Source organism: Harpia harpyja, chromosome 1 (genome assembly GCF_026419915.1).
Source record: "Harpia harpyja isolate bHarHar1 chromosome 1, bHarHar1 primary haplotype, whole genome shotgun sequence".
NCBI classification, from domain to species: Eukaryota; Metazoa; Chordata; class Aves; order Accipitriformes; family Accipitridae; genus Harpia; species Harpia harpyja.
In genome coordinates this window covers 45,440,059-45,460,697 of record NC_068940.1, presented here as the reverse complement: position 1 = coordinate 45,460,697, position 20,639 = coordinate 45,440,059, and the positions used below count along the sequence as shown (strand labels likewise).

Below are 20,639 nucleotides of genomic sequence, written 5' to 3'. Positions count from 1 at the left end.
GGTCTCTGAGCGGAACGCGCTGGAGCGAAGGGCTGCCGGGGCGGCCTCTCCCCCGCACCCTCAGCGAGCAGCGAGGAGAAGCGAGAAGGGAGAAGGGAAGCGCTGCCACAGAGCGGCCCCGAGCGAGCCCGGCTCTCCCGCCCGGCGCCCGGTCGCGCCCGGCGGGCAGGGTGAGCCGCTGCGCCCGCCTCTGGCAGGCGCCTGAGCGCGGTCCGCCGGGGCAGGCCGCGGAGCAGCCCCCGCCGCGGGGCCCGTCAGGCGGCGGAGCCCGGCTGGAGAGCGGGGGCATGGCGGCGCGGAGCCAGGCCTCCCTGCGGCGCCGGCTGCAGAGCTCGCAGGAGGCGCAGCACCGGCAAGCGGTGCTGGTGCGGAAGCTGCAGGCGAAGGTGAGGAGCGGGGGCGCCGGCCCGGCGGGGAGCTGCCCGGGGACGGGCCGCGGTGGCGGGGCCGGGGTGCCCGGGCCGCCCGCGCAGCGCTGAGAGGGGCCTCGGCGGCGGCGATGGCGACGTCGGGGGGCGAAGGCGCGGCCCCAGCGGGGCCCTCCCCGGGGCGTTCCCCGGCGCTGCCGCGGGCGGGACGGCGCCGAGCCCGCAGCTCGGGGGAGGCCCCGGGAGCCGCCCTCCTCCGCCCGGCCCGGCCCGGCCCGGCCCGGCCCGGCCCGGCCCGCTGGGCGCCTGGCCCTGCCGCTGTCACCCTGCCGAGCCTCTCGTGAGGGCTTGTCCGTACTGAAATAAAGATGCCCGGCTCGCAGGCGCCTTTGTTGGGCCACGTTAGCAGGGGGCTGTCCCAGAGGCAGGAGCCGAGCCGGCGGGGGTGGTTTGGGGCGGCCCCGGGCCGAGGCAGGCAGCTCTTAGGATGAGCAGGTAGCAGTACGTGTAAAAGAAACCCCGTCTCAGTTTCTTCAGTACGAGATAAAGTGAAGCTTGCCTGTATCGTAAGGACTTCTTGTTGGCGGCATCGGCAGCGCTGTGGAACGTGCTGTGCTTGGGCTGTAAAGACTTGGAGAAAAGCTAACGCAGGAGGAGCCGAGCCTGTTGCAAGCTGCATTCGCTCATCTTCATTCTATGTCTCCATCCAGGTACTGCAGTACCGGACTCGGTGTCGAGAGTTGGAGCAGCAGCTGGCAGCAGGAGGGGTGAGTGTGCAGGTTGCTAAGTAAAGACCGTGTAGGTAGCATTCGTTAACGCAGGCCAAAGCAAGCTCCCCAAAGCAATGGCAGAGGGAAGCAAGATTTTGCTGCCTGAGGGTTTAAAGCAGCGCTGTAAGTTTGCCGGTGAGTGTTTTGTGCAGTTGCCATTCTTAGAGGAGCCAGTGGTCCCAGAAATGCCAGTGCAGGAAACCCTGTGGAGGGGGATTTTAGTTTTGAGAAAGAGTGCTTTATTGCTGGCGTAGCATTTTGTCCTAGGGCTCAGGAGAGGGCCACACTGCCTGTTACGTTATATGGCCGTCTCTGAAAAAGAATGGGTTGAAACGTGGCATTTTGGAAGGCAAGAATGCTGGCGTTCAACATACGGCCACGTGCTTTTCTTTCTGCTTCACGGCTAAAGTAAACCTAGGAAGAACAGAGGGTAGGAGAGTAGGAGAGCATTCCCAGGCTTCAAGTCGAAGTGAGCAGTCACGGTTGTGAGCTAAGGAGACCTAGCTGCGAGAGTGCCACGGTGGGGGACTGAGGAGAGCTACTCGCGTTGAGCACCTCCCTTGCTCTCCATAGTCACGACACTGTTACGCCTGGAAGAAGCCACGAGCTCCTGAGCTACCCAAGCGAATGGAGCGGAAAGCGGTGGATGCTAGCAGCAGTGAAGGGAAGACAAGAATTTGACTAAACTTTTCCTTTCTTCTGAAGGGACCCCTTCCAGGCAGGTGGGAAGCCACAGAAGACCAGAGCCTGGAGAAAGCACTGCTTCAGGTGGAAGAGGAGCAGCAAAGGTACAGGGAAGAAGCGTTCCCTCGTACCTGGTATCCTGGATGCTCGTGGAAGTGAGGGAAAACCTGTCAGTGCTGCCTGGTCTCCCCAAGGGGAGCAGCTGGGCAAGCTGCTTTGAAAGGAGAAAGGTCCACAGTCTGTTTTCTGTGGTGCAGTAATAGTGTTGTGTGCTGAATGTCTCTGTTTTGAGCGGGGGGTTATTCCGGGTGACTTCCAAAGGTCCCTTTCCAGCCTAGATTATTCTGTGGTTCAGTAGGTGAGCGGCTCAGCAGAGTGCTAGAGAAAGGTGATGCATCCAGTGATCAGACAGCACGAAGGGGAGGCAAGACGTGAACTGTGGGCATCATCAAAGTTGAAGGGGAAACCGCAATTGTAGGTGGAAGTAGAAGGCTTAAAGCAAGGAGAAGCAAATGAGTACGCCATCACAGAGAGATCTCAGTTAATCCTAGCAAGCACTTTTACTGCCTCTCAGTTTGACAACAAAGTCAGCGTTGAGGGAGTTGGGAAATGACGGGGGTGCTGCTTGTGGATAGCAGTTGTTCAGTGACCTCATTGCTGTTTCTCCCTTTCCAAGGTGTGAGAATCTGGCAGAAGTGAACGCTCTCCTGCAGGAGCACCTCGATGAAGCGAATGAGGTTAATTCAGCCCTTAAAGAAGATGTTGGAAAACTGACGGCAGATTGGATGAGGGCCCGGGAGGAGCTGGAATTGAAGGAGAGTGAGTGGCGCAGCGAACGTGAGGTAAGGATGGGCGACGGGAATGTCAGACGCGATGCCGGGGTGGAATGAGAATGGGTTTTATTTCTGGCCTGGAGAACTTGCTGTGTGAAAGTTGTGGCACTGTTGAGGATGTATTGGTGTTTACGAGCAGAAGACAGGGGTGTGAGATGGAGGAGTGTCAGCAAATTGTGGTGATGGAAGGTGCCCGCGTGCTGTGACCGTACTGCTCGTTCTCAAAGGCAAATGCTTGCTGTTGCTGGGCACTGTAGGGCAGTGACACATGAACGCTCGTCTGTGTTTTAATAGTTCCTAAATCTCTGTCTACAGCAGTGGAGGCCAAAGAGAGGTCTGTGTGTTTTCGGATTCAGGGTAGCCAACAGAAGAACAGGACAGGCCTCCCTTACCAATAGGCTGTTGTAAGCAAATCTGACACTGGTCTCGGAGGGGCTTGTTTTTGTCTTCCTCCACCGAGCCTGTTAGACACCTCTGCAGGGCGAGACGATGAATCGCGATCAGTTTGCTTTGTTGATACCCGCTCCTGCAGGGGAAGTGTGGATGTTCCCTTCTTTGCAGTCAGGTGGCAGGTCTACTGAGGATGCCTCTGTGGTGGCTCTTCAGTCCTTGATGCCCGCCCCCCCCCCGCCCCCGTTGGAATAGTTCTTAAAGGAGACCTGGTGATGACGGTTGTACCCTCTCCTATCTGAAAGGCTTGTACAGTGACAGCGAAGGCTGAATTGGCATTTCTTTTTGTCTTGGCCTGTTTAGCTTTATGACAGCTACCTAAGGGGTGAACGCAGCCGTCTACTCAGCCTGTGGCGTCAGGTGGTAACCTTCCGCTGTCATTTCCTGGAAATGAAGACTGCCACTGACCGGTGAGTAGAAGTGAAGGCTAGATCTCGTTGCAGAAAAAACATAGCTTCCCTTCCCAGCTGCTTTTTGAGCCTTGATGTTACCCTAGCTGCGGCTAAAGATACAATTTCTCCTTTGGCAGTCCGAAGCGATGGCATTAAGCATGCCTTAGGCTATATTCAGAAGCATTTTGTATGCTGCTGGTTTTCAGATAAAGCTGAGGGGCTCAGGCTATAAGCAGTGCAGAGGCCCTGAACAGGTGAACTTGACTATGGTGATGTTTGGGCATATTAACACAGACACAGGCATATGTGGACGAGTTGGAAGAGACTCACCAAAGCTATGCATGCAGCATGCGGGGCGGTCCCCTTTTATAGAGTGATTAAAATTTGCCTTAAATCTCACTGGCTTTCCTTTCCCACTGCTCCTGATGGAAAGATCATTCATGAATATATATATATATATATATATATATATATTTATTTTTTCCTTCTCATTTCCAGCTTACGTTTATCCTGGTCAGTTTGCATCCGCTTATTCCTGTACCAACACTGTTGAGAGAAAGAATAGCTTCTCTACCCTGCTATTACATTTCTTCAATTGATTTTGCTTAGTTTGATCCCTCCCTTTTATGATTGTTTTCCTGTTCTTGGGCTCTCTGAGGTTCCTTTCTCACAGCTGCCTTCTGTGCAGAGAAAAATAGCGTAGCCTAACAGTAAATTCTTCTGGTGTCAGCATGCAATTTCAAACTCTGGGTTACCGTCAGCCGTTTACCTTATTTGGTGACAAGCTTTCCTTAATGCGTAGAGTATGCCTGACCCGCTAGTTAATTCCTGAAGCCTTCTGGCTGTTCCATACATTTCGTCTTATCTCTGAGGAGAAAAGAGATTCATTCCTCAACCATCAAATAGACCCATTGCCCAAGGATCAAGATGTGTCCTGATCCCAAAGTGTCAGATGAGTGATTCGTCCCCAACGAAGATGTCGTCTTTCCTGCCGGCTTTTCCTGTTGCGCAATTCCGTGCTTCGGAAGCGAGTCAGCTGATAAAGATGGTGGTGTGAACGTTACCTCCTTCTTGATTCTTCTTCAGAGATTTGTCAGAGCTGAAGGCAGAGCAAATGAGGCTTTCTGGATCTATACTTGTAAACTGCTCCCACCTAAACTGTGGCGTACGGCCCTGGGAATCCGTTACGCTGGGTAGACCTGTCCTCAAGGATCAGGCACAGCAGCAAGCGGAACAGGAAATAAGCCAGAAGACTTGGGCAGTGATGCACTTACAAGTCGAAGGGGACCCGGAGAAGAAGGAGCTTCAGGACAGGTAAATGTGTTTTAAACTTTGCTGTTAGCAGCGTTGTCTTCTGTGGGTGCTTGTTGGATTCATAGGGTGGGCTGTGTTCACGTTTAAAACGCACCCATACTGCACAGCCTTGTTCCTGTCCCTAGTCAAACTATTGCCTTCAACAGAACGGATAGAAGAAACCATCTGACAGACAGAAGCTCTTGTGAGTAAGGCAGGACTGGAAAAGAGATGGCATATTACAATGTTTTTGCTATTAACTGATTCTTGGTGAGAAATGGAGACCAGCGTAAAGAGAGCTGTGTCTCTTGTACAGCCCTTTTGCTACCCAGGGCTGTGCTAAAGGAGTTGGGAGGAATTTGCACAGGACCATCATATGCAATGTAGCCCCTCCGTACTGCCGTTTCCACGCTAGACTGAGTGCAGAAGGCCTTTGGGGCAAGGAGTGCCATTTTGCAACATCACACGTACTAACCTGAAGCATCCTGTGATCCTGTGATAATTAGTTTGGGAAATTCATGCACATCTCCCCAGATAGATTGCCAGCTCCTTCATCAGTTCGCTGCTGAAGGCAAAAGTAGTTGTGGGACTATTAATGTGGACTTTAGAAGTCTGTCTTACCCAAAGAAGAACTTTGGAAAGTCTTGTGTCCAACGTATGAAAGAGGAGAGAGAGAACTAGCAGGCGGGAAGCTGTTAGCTACCTGAAAGGCGGTTGTAGCGAGGTGGGTGTCGGTCTCTTTTCCCGAGTAACAAGTGATAGGACGAGAGGAAACGGCCTCAAGTTGTGCCAGGGGAGGTTTAGATTGGATCTTAGGAAAAATTTCTTCACCGAAAGGGTTGTCAAGCGTTGGGACGGGCTGCCCAGGGAAGTGGTTGAGCCACCATCCCTGGAGGTGTTTCGAAGACCTGTGGAGTGTGGTGCTTAGGGACACGGTTTAGTGGTGGACTTGGCAGTGTTAGGTTTACGGTTGGACTCGATGATCTCAAAGGTCTTTTCCAACCTAAATGATTCTATGATTCTATACTCGTGGTTTTGGAAAGGACAATGTTTTTTACGTTAAAAACTTGTTTGTCTTTCCCCTTCTCATAGACCGAAGGACTTAGCTGCACTTGAAGGAGAACATTCATTATTACAGAGCGAGTTGGTGGTCGCAAGAGAGATGCTGGAGGAATCGCACCTTCAGAGGGATCTGCTGAAGCAAGAGAAACAGGAGCTTACCGTGGCACTGGAGAAGGTATGGTCACCTTATTCCAAGGCAGCACTTGTGGGAGAGGCAGCTGTGATAGCAAGACCACCACAGATGCTGTTTCTGGCAGTAGAAGACAGGGACAATGTTGTTGTCCTTCTTGGAAGACGGTGATCAGACCACAGAGGCTCTCTGGTGTAGTTAGTGCCCACGTGCTTGTTGGGAACGCTGAACTGGGAGTGTGTCAGAGACACGACAGGGGATCTGGAGTTGCTGCTTGAAGTCAGGGATTTTCCTGTCTTTGTTGTCATGTTGTTCTTTCGTCTCTTCAGGCAGAGCAGTCGGTAGCAGAGTTGACAGGGGCTCAGAATAAGCTGAGTGCTGAAATAGCCGATCTACACGTTGCAGCAGCGAACATGAGCAGTATCAATGAAGCTCTTGCCTTGGATAAAGTGCAGCTGAACAAACTTGTGTTGCAGGTGAGCAGAGTTGTCAAAGATCTTGCCAGGTGTTTGTCTCCAGCTGCTGCTGCTTCTCAGACTTCTTGCCTTCAGACAGTATGACTGTCTGAATATGGAAACGTTGCTCTTTTCTCTGTCCAAGCCAAAGCTCCTACAGAGTAAATCTTACTGTTATTTTATTTCCTCTGTGCTTCTGTGATTGTAGCTGGAGCAAGAGCTTGACGTTCTGTCGGGTAAAGTGGACGAGATGGAGAGAGCAAAGATCTCTGACCAGGAGAAGCTGAACTTGTGGGAGAGAACAAATGAGGCGCTGAGCGCAGAGAAAGCCCACCTGGAGCAGCTGCTGAAGGAAGCAGAGGAGCAACAGGAGGGGCTGCAGGTAGAGCTGAGGATGCTGGCAGAGGAGAAGGCAGAAACCCAAGAGAAACTCAATCAGGTGAGACCAAAAACCTGGTGCTTTCTGGGTGGGCTTTTGGCTGCTTGGCTCAGTGAAGCTGTATCTGTTGGATTCTGCAGTGGTTTTTGTCAAGGAGACACTTGGTAGCGCTGGAGGTCAGACGGCTTTGTTTACTTCCTTCCGGAAATGTGTTGATGGCTCGCAGAGCTGTTGTGCAATTCTCTGAGTTGTCCTCTGCTTCTACAGATTCCTTTAATCCACCTGCCTGTGTTGGCCTCTTTTTTGGCTTTTGATAAGCTGCAGAGAGGTGATTTGCCTTGCGTAATCCTTACCCTGTAAGCAAACAAGCAAGCTCCTCACCCATTTTCTGAGGCCAAAAACCCCCGGGGCTGCATGTTTCTATTTATGCTTTTTGTTGTGAAGTCTGCAACTTTCCCAGCTCCGCTTGTTGGGGCCTAGAGGGCGGGACAAAGCGGCAAGTCAGTGTCTGCTGTCTTGTACTGCTAAGAACGGGAATGACATCCTGAAATCGTTGGAACTGTATTTTACGACATACACGCAGCTTTGAATTGCTAGATCCTCTTTAGGCTTTGAGGGAGAAGATGAGAAAGAGGTGATCACAGGAGACTGTTTACTCTGGACTAACTGGTTTTGGTAGAGTGGAAAAAGAGCTTGGGAGAATTGTATCGCTGGAGGAGACTAGGGAGCTTGCCATCATTTCAGTGTCAGTTTCATAATGTACAATCTTAGGTCTTATGGGATAACTTTGAGAGGAGAATTGTTTGTTTCTGATGGTCTGTTCTCTGTTAGACAGCCTTAGTTTTGGAGTACGTGGTCTGTTTGGCAAATAGCCAGCAGAGGTATTATACTGCAGAGGAAAGCTATAAAATCACGGTTAGTCTTCAGGCTGGAATGCCAGCAAGGTCTATTGGACAACTTGTTTGTGTAAGACAAGTAAACAGTATTGTTGACATGAACTACTGTCCAAATAGAGTCTACCATCTCTTTGGCCACACCAGCCAGACTTCCGTAAATCACTAAATGACACTGCCCACCACAAGGGCTGTTTCCCTGCCAAGGATCACCTCATTGCATCCGACTGCTGTACACACTGAAGTAGGTGTGTGGTGGTGTTTTGCGACAAGGTGACGCTTTGATGTTGGTTTTTCTTCTTCTAGGAGGAGAAACCACGTGTATGTCCACTTTATTCGGCGAGCAAAGTTGCTTTTGCTCAAACTTTCCTGAAAATTTCCAGCACTGGAATAGATCCTGATAGAATTTTAGTTTGCAAGGTGGCAGTTGTGGAAGATGTGGTATTGTTGCGTGAAAACGTGTAGTCTGGGGTGTGTACGTTTGTCCTGAAGGGGCTGTCTGGTCCCAGGCAACCCAGTAGGGCCTTACACATCGCTTTCGGGTTAACAGCCCTAGTGCCTTTTGGCAGCCCAGGGTGTTAGGGCGGTATAAAGCAGATGCTCTTAAACTTTCAGGCCAGAGTACCGGAGCTCTCTCTCCTCTAGCTGATTCAGAAGTGGCACTGGCTGGCTCTGCACAGAACTCCAGAGGAAGGACTCTAACTGTATTTTGTCCCGCTTTCAGGTTCACCGCCAGCAAGAGTCAGCTAGCAGTGGTCTGGAGCAGTTGCGGCAGGAGTCCTCTCGCCAAGGGCAGGCACTGGCCAACGTATCCAAAGAGAAGGAATTGCTGGTGCACGAGAAGGCTGCCCTAGAGGTGCGACTGGCAGCCACGGAGCAGGAGAGACGAGGCCTTGCAGAGCAGCTGGCAGAGGCCAGGTAAAGGCAGGGGGGAGACCCTAGGCAGGAGATTATTTAATGTCTGTAATTATAGAGGTGATAATCATTACACGAGGATTCGTTGCATCCTGTATGCTTTTCAGCCGTTTTCACCTTCCATGGACAGAAAACGGAAGAATCTCGAGCAAAAAAAAAACCAAAAACCCAAACCAGTACAGCATGGTTTGAAGGTTATTTTTCTGACAGCTAAAGCTAACAAAGCTCTCCTGAGCCTTGGGCTCATGTTTATGCCCCCTTGCACGTTCCTGTGTGAAGTCCAAAGCAAGCCAGCATAATTCCTCGGTATCTGGTACCTTGGCTCTGCATTGAGTAGTAATTAAACCATGCAGATGTTTACTGAAACCCAAAGCTTCTCTCTGGTTTTGGTTTCTTGTTCTGCGCGTTTGAACTTGGATCTTTCCTTATCAAGTAGTTTGACGTGGGATCTTCAGAATTCAAGGCTACTACGTACGGACATTGCGAGTAGGACGCTGCCGTTTAGGGTGAAGCTAGAGGCTCGTGCTGAAAATCTTGAGGGCCTACTGTTTCTAGTCTAACTCTTGTTACCTGTGGTGCAGGACCTAGAGTTGGTTACACCAGCAGCAGGGAAGCCTCTTTTGAATGGTCGCCAGTCTGCGGGAATTGTTGCCCATCATTGATGTCTGGGTCCGGTACTCCTTACCACGTGCTGTTTTGAGATAGACATCATGGAGGAGTTTATGCAGGGAAGGAACAAGATTTTGTCCTTCTGCTGGATCAGGTTTCTAAGATCCCACGTGACAAGTTCTGCTTTTAAAAAAAAAACAACCCCAAACTACCCAACGTATCGAGATGTTTGTCCTCCTCTCAGGTCTTTTTTAGAAGACTCCTGAACTTGCAGAGCTGTACAAATTAGAGACCGTTTGTCATGCTTCTTGACTTTTACGCCTTACCACTCCAGAGTATGTTGTTAGCAAGGCTGATAAACACCATTTTGACTCAGTCTGTTTCTTGAGAGCTGCTGCTGCTTCTGAGCTCCAGCTCCTCTTATTTGATCCAGCTGAATTATGTTCTGTCAATTATTGGGCTGTAGCAACTATTCTTGCCAGACGTTGTTCTCAAGAGCCTGTTGTTGTCGTCACAGTTTTGGATTCTTATCTTCTCTGTTGTGTTTTAGAGACTGACTTTGATTTATCCTTAAAATGGAGCATATTTACTTTGGACTGCCAGAGATAGGCGTAGTCAGAAATATGTGCTTGTTCTCCTTCTTGAAGAGACATCCTCCATCGTCCATCAAAGCAGTGAAATCCTACTGTTGTGGGTCTTATTGTTGTACCACTCGGGTGCCCCTTTACCCTGAAGGATGTTATCCTGGTTGCATGCCTGTACTAGTGAGGCAGTGCTGTGTATGGTAGGAACCTGGCACGCAGGACGCCGTGTTAGATCAGGGAGGCAACTTCAGCTTCTGGTTCCAGAATCCTGTGTGTCATACGCAGCAGTTGGTTGAAGTCTATGGATGTAACAATTTGCCTCCGCAGTACTACAACTTCCATTTTAAAGAGCGGCAAGTCATTTGGGCTACTGCCTACTTAGTTAGCAACGCTTAGAGAAAAGTAGCAAGTTTTTCTCTTGAACTTCCAAGAGTTTAAACTGAAGGCTACCTGTCTCTCCTTTCAGGTAGTCCTTGTTCAGATAAAATCTAGTTCAGATTTCTCACAGATGCTGCTTACAAGCATGAGATTTTACTATATCATCTGATGTATTGCTTTAGTCCCTTTGAAATATAGGGAGTCTGGAAGATCACCTCCCTGTACGTACACTACGAACGGCATCAAAAAGTCACGAGTCAGCCAGGGAGATACTCTTACTCTGTGCCCCTGCAGAGCAACCTGGAAGTGACGATGAGCAAAGGGCTGCGAGCAGAGGCTGGGCTTTTGCTTGCTGGCACAGACTTTGTGAGCACAGCTACCCGTGTGTCATAGATCAGACAATAGCAATTTAAGATTTGGCTATGGAGATCAAATTCGTCTGGGCTTTCTGTGTTACGCTAGGTCATAAGCAAAGCCTGGGCTTTCCCTCGGAGGGGCCTGCATTGCTCTTTTAAACGGCAGAAATATGCCTTCTGTATACCAGTTTCCATGCAACCCATTTTCCGTACTGAGGGGTAGGGATCTTGAACCAGTTCTCACTGGACTAACTCCCTGTGGGCGTCAGGAGCAAGAAACTCATTTCTCTCCGTATTGGCGTCTTGTAGGTCAGGGAAGGAGACCCTGGAATCCAGCCTGCTTGAGGCTCAGCAGCGCTTATGTCAGCTGGAGATCGCCAGGAGTCAGCTTGAAATCCAACTTCACACGGTCAGGCAGGCCAAGGAGGTGATACAAGGTGAGAGCCTCGTGTGCTTTGTTTCCGGTGATCCCCCTGCCTAGGGAGGATGGTATAAAAATAGCTCCCTGTCTGCAGTGCTTCTAAGGAGTGAAGGAGCTGGAGACAGATCCCTCCTACACTGAAAAAATTCAAATGGCTGAAGGTTAGTGAAGTCAGAACCGCTGTTTGTGTAGGCCCTGAATCTTGCCATTTGTCACGTTTGCAGGGGAAGTGAAGTGCCTTCAATGTGAGCTGGAAGCAGAGAGATCTCTCCTGAAGCAGGAACGGGCAAACATGGCGCAACAGCTCTTGCGGACAGAAGAGCAGTATAACGATACCCTCAGACTTCGGGAAACTGATCACGAAGTGGAAATAAACAAGCTCCTGCAAGACCTGGTAGGAAACAATATGCTTCTGAATTCTTCAGGCAAGCTTTGTGGGCTGGCTTTAGAAGAATAATAGCCTGAGCGTGTGAGATGGCAGCAAGCGTCTGTCATAGGCCACACGTTGCTAGGCCAGGCAGCAGAGCCAACGGCTCGCACTTGAAAGCACGTGAAGACCTACAGGACTATGCCGGGACAGTAAATGCAAGCCACGGATTCCCTGTGGGCCTGAGACGAGTTGAGCAGAAGGTTGGGTGGTCCCCACCCAAAGCATGGCAGTAAAGGGGTAGGATCTTACCAGACTCCTGTCTACCATGAAGTAGACTCCTAACTTTCCTGCCAACTGCAGTCGTGGGAACTTTGTTCCTTTCTTTCTGTCCTTTCACGGTTGACAGAGGTGTTATCTTTGGGCTTAAAGCATACAGAACAGATGGAACAGCCCCTTGTTCCTGGTACTTGAGTTCGTGGCCCGTCTTGTGACTAGGGCATGGGGGTGCTGGTCTCTTTCTCACCCTGCAGTCCATCTGCATCTTTTCCTTGATGAGAATGGAGTTGAGCTTTGAAAATAGAGACTCTGAGACTAGAGAGAAATCCCGTAGGCGAGAGGTGCTAGGAAACAGGCAGCCGCCAGAGAGGGGAAGGTAACATCTCCTCTTCTTCCACCAGCTGACCCTCCTTTTAAGTTCCTTGATAGGACATGATTTATGGAGGGCACAAAGCCACTACTGTGCGCTGTTGAGGTGGGGGTTTGTGGGAGGGATGAAGCTTCCCATTTTTTTGAGAAGCTTGGCTGGGACTCCATCTTGAAGTCTTTTTCTCCCCTCATCAGGCAAGCGAGCGGGAAGGGCACCATTCAGAGCTACAGGAGATGCTGGAGCAGTGGGAAAAGGAGAAGGCGGAGACAGAAAGGGAGCACGAGAAGAAGCTGTTTGATATGAAGCAGAGAGTTGCTACCATGCAAGCTCAACAAGAGGAGGAACGGACGAGAGTGGAGAATGCCAAGCAAGAGGTAAAGACTGTGAAAGGAGAATTTGTGTGGTTTTTTTACTCTTCTGGGCTCCTTATTGGCAGTGCTTCTCTGGACACTGTCCGTCTGGGTAGAAGCGTCTCTTAGCTACCCCTTTGTAAAGAGGAGCGATGCCTTGGCAGCCATGAGACCTTTGTGCCGTGAGGGACAGGGCCTGCAATGCGAGAGGCTACCACAGTGTAGGTTTAAGAAAGGCAGGAAGCGCGTTGCAGCCTGAAGAGAACATGAACACCGTAACTGTGTCTGTGATCTGACCACTACTCCTTCAAGAGGGCACAGCGGGGTTCTAGAGGATGGTACCATGAAAACTCTACACAGTAGAGGTCCAAAAAAACCCCCAACGCCCAACCCCAAAAACGGGAAATCCCATGTTGGGGTTGTTCTGTCTTCCCTTCCTCCCTCCCTATCAGAGAGAACATCATCATGCCACTGCCTAAATCGTGGTTAGTCTGGACTTTAAATCCTGGCTGCGGTCCTGGCAGCTCCTCCCCAAAAGAACACGCTAGAGCTAGAAGAGGTTCGGAGAAGGGCAAAAAGGAAGACGGGACTGGCCGAGTAAGCTGGGAAAGACGCAACCGAAAGGGCGGCGCAGGAAAGGTCTTACAACATCCCGAGAGGCAGGGAGGGAGGGGGCAGCCCCTGACTGCCACTGAAGCAGGAGTTCAAATCTAGTACGAAAAGCAAACATACATAGGTGGAATTATTGAACCTCTTTGTCACTGTTTTGCAGCAGGAACGGGCCAGACTGCGAGCAGTTAAAGAAGAACTGGTACGGGAGATAAAACTTCTTCAGGAATCAGTCACAGGCTCCGAAACCCGAGCAAATGCAGCAACAGATAGGAATCGCTGCCTTGAACAAGAACTTCAAACTACATTGTCTATCTTAAAAATCAAAAATGAGGAAGTGGAAACGCAGCGGGAGAAAATCCAGATGCTCCAAAAAGAGGCAGCACAGGGAAAAGCTTTGCAGGAGAGTCTCACTCATATGACTGCCATCCTGTCAGAGAGGGAGGGAGAAATGAAGTTGTACCAGCAACAGATGAGAATGCTGGAAAACCAGAAAGAAACGCATGAAACTACTCTCAGTGAGGTTATCAAGGACATAACAGAGAAAAAACAGAAGGTTGAATCCCAGCAAGAACAGATACAGGAGCTGGAGAAGCAGCAAGAAATGCTGAGGACTGCTGTCAGCAAGATGAGCAAAGAGCTGGAGGAGAGAGACCGGGAGATCCAATTCCAGGAAGGGAAAATAATGATTCTAGAACGACACAGTGCATCACAAGTGAGAAATCTGCAGGTGGATCTTGATCATATGAAAGGAAACTTGAAGGAGAAGAACTTGGAGCTTCTGTCTCTGACTCAGCAGATCCAAGCACTGGAAATGGAGAGAGAACAGGTGAAATCTCTGCACGCGAGCCTTGGAGACCTGAGGGCAGTTCTTAAGGACAGAGAGCGCGAGTGTGATTCTCAAAGGGATCAGTTAAGACTCTTGCAGCAGTACAAGGAACAGCAAGAGGGCTACCTGCAGGAGCTTCGTGGGACACTAGAAAAGATGACCCTCTCTTTATCTGAAAAGGATCAAGAGCTTGAGTCGCAACAAAAGCAAATCCGGGAAGCTGAAGAAGTCATGGAAATGCAGTTAAGGACTGTCCGTGACCAACTGGAGCAGACCTTAGGAACCTTAAAAGAAAAGGACAGACTCCTAGACATCCAAAAGCAACAAGCAAGGAGCTCTGCGGAAAAAACAGAAGAACAGATGAATGTCTTGCACAGAGACTTAGAATACACAACAGCAATACTGAAAGAAAAGGATTTAATGATTGAATCTCAGAAGGAACTGATTGAGACCTTCCAAAAACAAGAGCAAGACTCTGAACAGCAGAAGGAAATTCTGCAGCAGCTTCAAGTGGCACTAAAGGAAAAAGAACAAGAAATGTTATCCCTTAGAAAGCAATGTGAGGCGTGGAAGGAAAAGGAGGAAAAGCGTGAAGCTGAGCAAACAAATCTCCAAGCAACAAAACTGACTCTGAAAGAAAGAGAGGAAAAGATAGAGGTTCTGGAGGAGGCTATCTCTAAGCTTCAACAGCAAAAGGAGGAGGCAGCGATGCAGACCAAAGCTATACTGCAAAAACTAGAATACGCTGAATCTTCTCTAGAAGCGAGAGATCAAGAGATAGTGTCTTTGCAAGAGCACGTCCAGGAGCTTCGAGAGCAGAAGGAGTTAGAAGGCAAGCAGGCCAAGAGTCTAGAGCAGGATCTAGACAAAATGAGCCAAATCTTGAAGGAGAACCATTTGGAGTTCCTCAGGCAGACGGAGCAAATGAACATGTTCCGGCTTCGTGAAGAAAGCACGAAAGTAGCGCTAACATCATGCCAGCAGCAAGTGGATCTGCTTGAGCACGCGGTGAGGAAGAGAGAAGAAGACAATGAAACTCTCATGCAAAAACTCCAGCGCCAAGAAGAAGAACTGAAGACCTTGCAGAATCTCCAGCTTAGGCTAACCAAGAAGAATGAAGAGGTTAGGCATCGCAGAGAGCAAGAGAAGCTCCTGGAAGAAGCCTTGCACGAGACGGAACGAGAGACCAAGGCCGAAGGTGAACTAGAAGAGTTAGAAGAGGAAGTAAGAGCTCTTCGGGAAGATCTCCAGCATGTTCAGCCGACTCTGACAAAGAAGGATGAAGAGATCAAGAACCACAGAGACAGAGTCGGGTACTTAGAGAAGACTCTGGCGGAGAGAGAACAAGAGCTTAGGAGGCAGAGTGAACTCTTGAAGCAATTAACATCAGCTTTGCGATGGAAGGATGGCGGGGAGACCCTACAGAAACGAATCCAGAAACTCCAGAAATGGGAGGAAGAGGAAGCAGAGAAGAGGCGAGTTCTCCAGGAGAGAGACCGTTCCTTGCAAAGACAGAAGGAGCTAACCCAACAACTGGCGGATGAGCGGAAAGCCAAGGGGGAAGAATTGGAGCGCACGATTGCTATTTTGAAGCAGACCGAGAGCAGAGAAGTCAAATGGAGAGAGAAGGCACAAGCACTGACTCTTGCCCTTACCAAGAGTGAAATGGCCAACGGGACTCTGAGGGAAGAAATAGCCATCCTGCAGAGTACGGTTTCGGAGAGGGACACGGACCGGTTTCATCATCAGGTAGGCAGTGTGACTGATCATCAGTCAACTAAAGTGTCAATAAAGGATTCTAATGACGATGCCCGTAAAGATAGGGGAATATATAGTCCCATAAATACATGACCTGCTTGGCCAAAGAAACTGTGGTTGTAGCCAGCAGGCTTGCCTGTCTGCGTAGCTCAAGGCATTCACCTGCTGAAATGTTTTCTGTCAGCCCCCGAACTACTGAAAGAACTACAGAGCTTGCCGTTAGAATTAAATGAAGTCCAAAAGTTGGGGGTGGATACTTGGTTCTCTCCTAGGTAGGCAAGCTTAGCCAACGTGTCGTGGCTGGGGTTTGGCATGGAAAGGAAGGGGCACAGTTGACCAAACTAAGGTACTAACCTCAGTAGAATTTTGTAACGATGGTTGCACAGCAGCTACGCTGACAGTGCTTAGAGGATGCTTTCAGAGATGTAGATTTCTGAGGTACAGCTTTTCCAGTGTATTAAAAATAATGGCATTCGTACCGTTGCCTGATGAGGTGAAAGGCTTCATTGCGCATTCAGGATGTACTTGTGCTGCAGTCCAAAAGGCCGGAAGGCAAATCTGTGTGGATTTCCCCACGGCGATCGGGAGGAGGGCCCCTAGGAAGAGAGTGTGTTGTTTTGGCCCGTCAACCAGGAGGAGCAGAGGGGACCTGGCACTGTCCATTCCCGAGTCCGGTCACTCTCCCCGACTTGTCGATTCTGTCCCTCCTAACCTTTATGTGGCACCGGCTCACATAATCTCCTCTCTGTATACCCAGCAGGCTATTGCAGAAGGGGAGCAGCTATCATGGCTCTCGGAGAAGAGACTCCTGTCACAGCAGCTGGAATGTCTGCAGCGAGCAGTTGCAAGGCTGGAACTGGAGAAGGCAGAGCTGAAGCAACTCAATGCTGAGCTCAGGAGGACTCTCGAGCAGGTAAAACAGGCTTTCGCTGCCTCTGCAAAGCCTCACGGTCCGCTGGATCACACCACATTTCCACAGACAGCACTCTGGAGTCCTCTGCTTGTTTCCTTCCCTCTCCCACTTCCCCCTGTGGACACACGCTTTTGTATTTTCTCTCTCTTCTGGCACCCCGTTGCCTTCACAAATGCGCATTCACTCCGGTCCCACCCTTCTTGCCCCAGTGTCCCCATACAGGCACATTTGACGCTCTTGTGTCAGGAACTGTTTCCTCTTGCTCTTTCTCTTCCATAGCCTCCTTCGAGTGCTTTTTGCCCGCAGCATTCTCTGGTGCAATTAACAGCCTCTGAGCAGAAATCTCCTTGCCATGATGTCCAGAGCTCCTTTTGCTCCTTGTTTGGTGGCAGGTTTCTGTGACCCTTTCTCCTATCACCAACGTGCAGGTGGAACGTGAACGGAGGAGACTGAAGAGATATCACAGTGGTCGGTCGCTGCCAGATGCGTGCGGATTTTCGCTCTCTGACCAGCACAAGATGGCTGCTTCTAGACAGGTGAGAACAGAATCTTACTTGGTGGGAGGAGGGTCTGCCCATACAGAGGAACAGTGGCAAATCCCAGTGGCAGCAGCCCCCCAGTATAGACCTAAGAGAAGTGGAACGTAGACCATGGCCCTGGCCAAACTGGAGACCAAAAGGAAATCCTTGCGTTTTCTTCACAGGAGGAGTCTCACGCTCGCTGCAGTCGTCGATTAGCTGAGTTGCAGAACCAGGTGAGGAGTAGGAAAGCTCTCGTCAAAAGCTGCCGTGGCTGTACTGAGGGGCACAGCTTTGCACGATGCTACAGCCCGAGTTTTGTTTGGTTGTCAGGCAGTGAGTACACCAGGCAGTGGAAATACCCAGTCAGTCGGACACATCTGTTGGCCATGGCCAAACAACATCATGCACCTAGGTCTAGTCTCTGGCTTGCCTAGAGGTCAGGCGTGGTGGGAGAGGGATTGGAGGAAATTCAGAGCACTGGCACTCGCCTGAATATAGAGAAGATTCTAAGGATGTTCCCCTTGAGTCTTACTCATCTTGTTGACTGCTTCCATTTTCCCTTGACTCCGCTAACAGTAGAGCTTGCACTCTATCAGAGCTCCAGGGATCTGAGGCAGCGCCAGAGCTTACAGCCTTCAGGCAACCGTTAGTCTCCTATTGCTATGCCGTGCTAATCACGATCCCAGTATCGGACCGAGTCGGAGACCTAAGCACAGTGTGGACGCTTGTTTTATCAGTGTAAGAATGTACATCCCAGCTCCTGAACCCTATTGCATGCCTTGACAGCGGCACTGGCAGCAGCAGCAGTCGCCAGACTCCTCTTCCACGTGCTTTTATGGCTCTGGTACGCCCTGGTCTCCCTGAGGAGGTGAATCTTCGCAGGTGTTCAGGGCAAAATGCCTGTAAGATTTACGCGAGTAAAGTACACGGTGCTCAGCTCTGGCAAGTGAGCCGAGCATACCGCTGAAGCCATCAAGTTACACCTTAAGGGTGTTTTCGCCAGGAAGCCTCGGCGCCTGAAGTTCTGTTGCTACAGATAACGGATTGAAGCCCCTTCCCCCTGTGACTGTTGTGTCTGCCTGCACTGTGGACCTACTCCAGCAGTTCAGCAGGAAAACGAAGGTGCTCAGCTCAAAGAATCATCCTCAGCTGGCTAGTTGGGGCACTCCTCTGGGTCTGGGAAACAGCGGAACTGGCACTTGATCTCCCCCTTCCTGGGAGATGCTCTTAGCAGCAGATGGCCACTTCTCCCACGCATACCTCTGGGTTACCTACCAAAGCGTGGGAGGCTTCCAAGCCCAGTTGCACAAAGGTGCCCTTATTATTTCAGAGAGAAGGTCAGAGCTGTCCCTCTCTTCAGGGGTGGTGTTCCCTAGCCTATGCGTATCGTTTGCTGTGAAGTCCCTCTGACGTCTTGCTTTCCGCGCGCACGCGCGCGCGCTACCGGCTTCTGATTCAGCGCCTCGCATTCCCCTTCTGGAGCTGGCTGCCCGAGTTTCCCACCTAGTCTGCTCTAGATGCTTAGCAGATCAGGGTCCCTCTTTTTATCTGCTTTGGCTTTACGTTGGCAGACCTTGGTATTGTAATTCAAACGGAGCAGGTTCCATAAGCCATAAAACTCCTTTAGGAATTGCTTCTGTTATTTGAGTTCCTTTGCCAAGAAAGAATATTTTCGTACTCCTAGCTCGAGGTTGGGGATGGCATTCCCATGTGGAACAGAGCCCTTGGCAAAGCACATGTCACTTTGCAAACAGAGGAGAACCTCCAGCCTGAGCTGTTCTCCCCGAAACAGCAAAGCACCGAGCGCTGCTCCCAGTGCTGGCATCTCCTCCGCTCCAAAGCAGGCAGAGGGCAACACGCCCGAGCTGCTGTGGCTGCGCTGCCCTGCCAACCTGACAGGAGGTGAGAGCAGCTGGGTCTCTCCCACCAAAAAGCCCAGCAGGCACAACCCGCTGTTGCCAGGAAATAATGAGAGTTTGAGGATTTTGAAGGCCTCAGCAGTCCTTTAAGGCTCATTTGCCTCCTGGGCTTTGTTCATCAGATTATGCTCTGCTCATTTGTGAAATGCTCTGAAGTTAGGAAGAGTGAGAGTTTTCTCCCATTTCATGTGCTAGCTGTCAGGGTTGTAAACTAGATCATAACAGAACGGTTCTTCACTACCTTGTGTATGCAGCAGTCCTCCTGCTGAGGAGAAAGCATGTGGAACTAAGGTGGCAGTAGGCCAAATCTCTCCTTTGAAAAAAAGGGTTGGGTTACGAAATGCTGTAGAAACCTCCCTCTTTAATAGGCATGTAATGTCTCGGTGTTGTACCTGTGAATGGTATGCCAGAAAGAAACTCGGAATTGTCGGTAATCTGAGCTCAGTTCAGGGTGGCTCTGGGAACCTGTTAGTTCCCATTCCACAAGGACAACGTGTTTGTCAGGGCTGGAGTTGGAGGGTGCGTCTTCCCCGACAGCCGGATCTGTGGAGCTACGGATGGTCCTAAGAGCGTGGGCTTGTCTGAGCTCGGCCTTTTGCCTCTTTCAGGTGTCCCTTCTGCAGACGCAGCTGGCACAAGAACGAAAATACAAGCAGGACTATATTGAGTGCTGTGCCAAGACCAGCCAGGAGCTGTCAGACCTTCACCAAGAGCTGTCTCGCTCCTTAGCAGCTGTGGTCAGGGAGCCCAAAGCTGCTGTTCTGGAAGCAGAGACTCGGAAGCTGGGTCAGCCTCTCTGAACCTTCTTTTCCTGTAGAGGAGCAGCTGCAGCATCACGGCGTTCCGGTCTTGTGCCCTTCCCGGAAATGTATTATGTTTTGCTGTGGGGAATGGGGGTACATCTGTTCTGTTTGCGTCCGGAAGCATTTCCTAGCGACAGCGATTTTAAAATTTTTTTTTTTTAATAAAAGAGATTTTGCGGGACTGCACTTTTTCAACGGGGGTACATTTGTTCTGTTGATGTTTGCAAGCATTGCCTAGTGCCAGCGCTGTCTAGAATTTTTTTTTAATAAAAGAGATTTTGCAGGACTGCACTTTTTTAGTAGGAAAAAGCAAGGGCTAGGCAAGTATGTGGCTTAGGAAAAGCTTACCCTCTTTTTTTCACTTGCACAAGTAAGCTATTCCGAGCTGCTGTACGATTTAACCTCTTGAGTTCGTAGCCCTTCCCTGTGACGAGAGAGGGAAACACGGAGGTGGTTACCAAAATGAAGGGGTGAAGGGTACAGGCCAGGGATGGGAGGTGGGGCAAGAGAGCGGCGGTTTTTTCCTCCCTTTCCTCCCTTTTTCCTTCCGTGCTTCGGCACAATAAGCGCTGGTACTCTCCCGAGGTGATTTGCTTTCAGCTTTGTTGCTGCGACAGCCAGCCTGAGGGACAGCTCGGTTGTTCTCCGAAGGGCGGGGGTAACAAACGCCAGCCCTTTCAAAGCTGGAGGCAGGGGATGGGATGGGCAGGAGGTCAAACCGAGTGAAAACTGCTCTCTGCCAGCAGCTCCGCCTTGGTCTCAAGCCCTTCCCGGCTAACCGATCTCGGCACAGTCAGCGTCTCTCGGGTGTCCTTGAGAGGCCCGGGGGCCGTTGGCAGGGAGGGTCAGAAGAGGGCGAGGCGGCAGCGAGGACCTGCCCGCCCCGGAGGAGCCCGGGAGCCCCAGCCCCTCCCCGCCCGCCCCCTCGGCCGGCTTCGGGCCGCGCTGC

The 20,639-nt window shown here is 50.7% G+C and overlaps 1 protein-coding gene across 1 annotated transcript; it reads left to right on the top strand.

Annotated features, from left to right (window-relative positions):
- Window positions 1–162: 162 nt before the first annotated feature.
- Window positions 163–19,885, top strand: LOC128143335 (centrosome-associated protein CEP250-like). The gene is made up of 18 exons (XM_052790435.1): window positions 163–386; window positions 1,079–1,135; window positions 1,844–1,926; window positions 2,499–2,664; window positions 3,409–3,515; window positions 4,584–4,811; window positions 5,883–6,027; window positions 6,312–6,458; window positions 6,646–6,876; window positions 8,434–8,627; window positions 10,861–10,988; window positions 11,197–11,366; window positions 12,183–12,362; window positions 13,111–15,525; window positions 16,292–16,447; window positions 16,876–16,983; window positions 17,151–17,201; window positions 19,496–19,885. Exons 1-18 carry the CDS (start codon window positions 288–290, stop codon window positions 19,685–19,687), a joined length of 4,857 nt encoding a protein of 1,618 aa, XP_052646395.1. The 5' UTR covers window positions 163–287; the 3' UTR covers window positions 19,688–19,885.
- The last annotated feature ends 754 nt before the right edge of the window (window positions 19,886–20,639 follow it).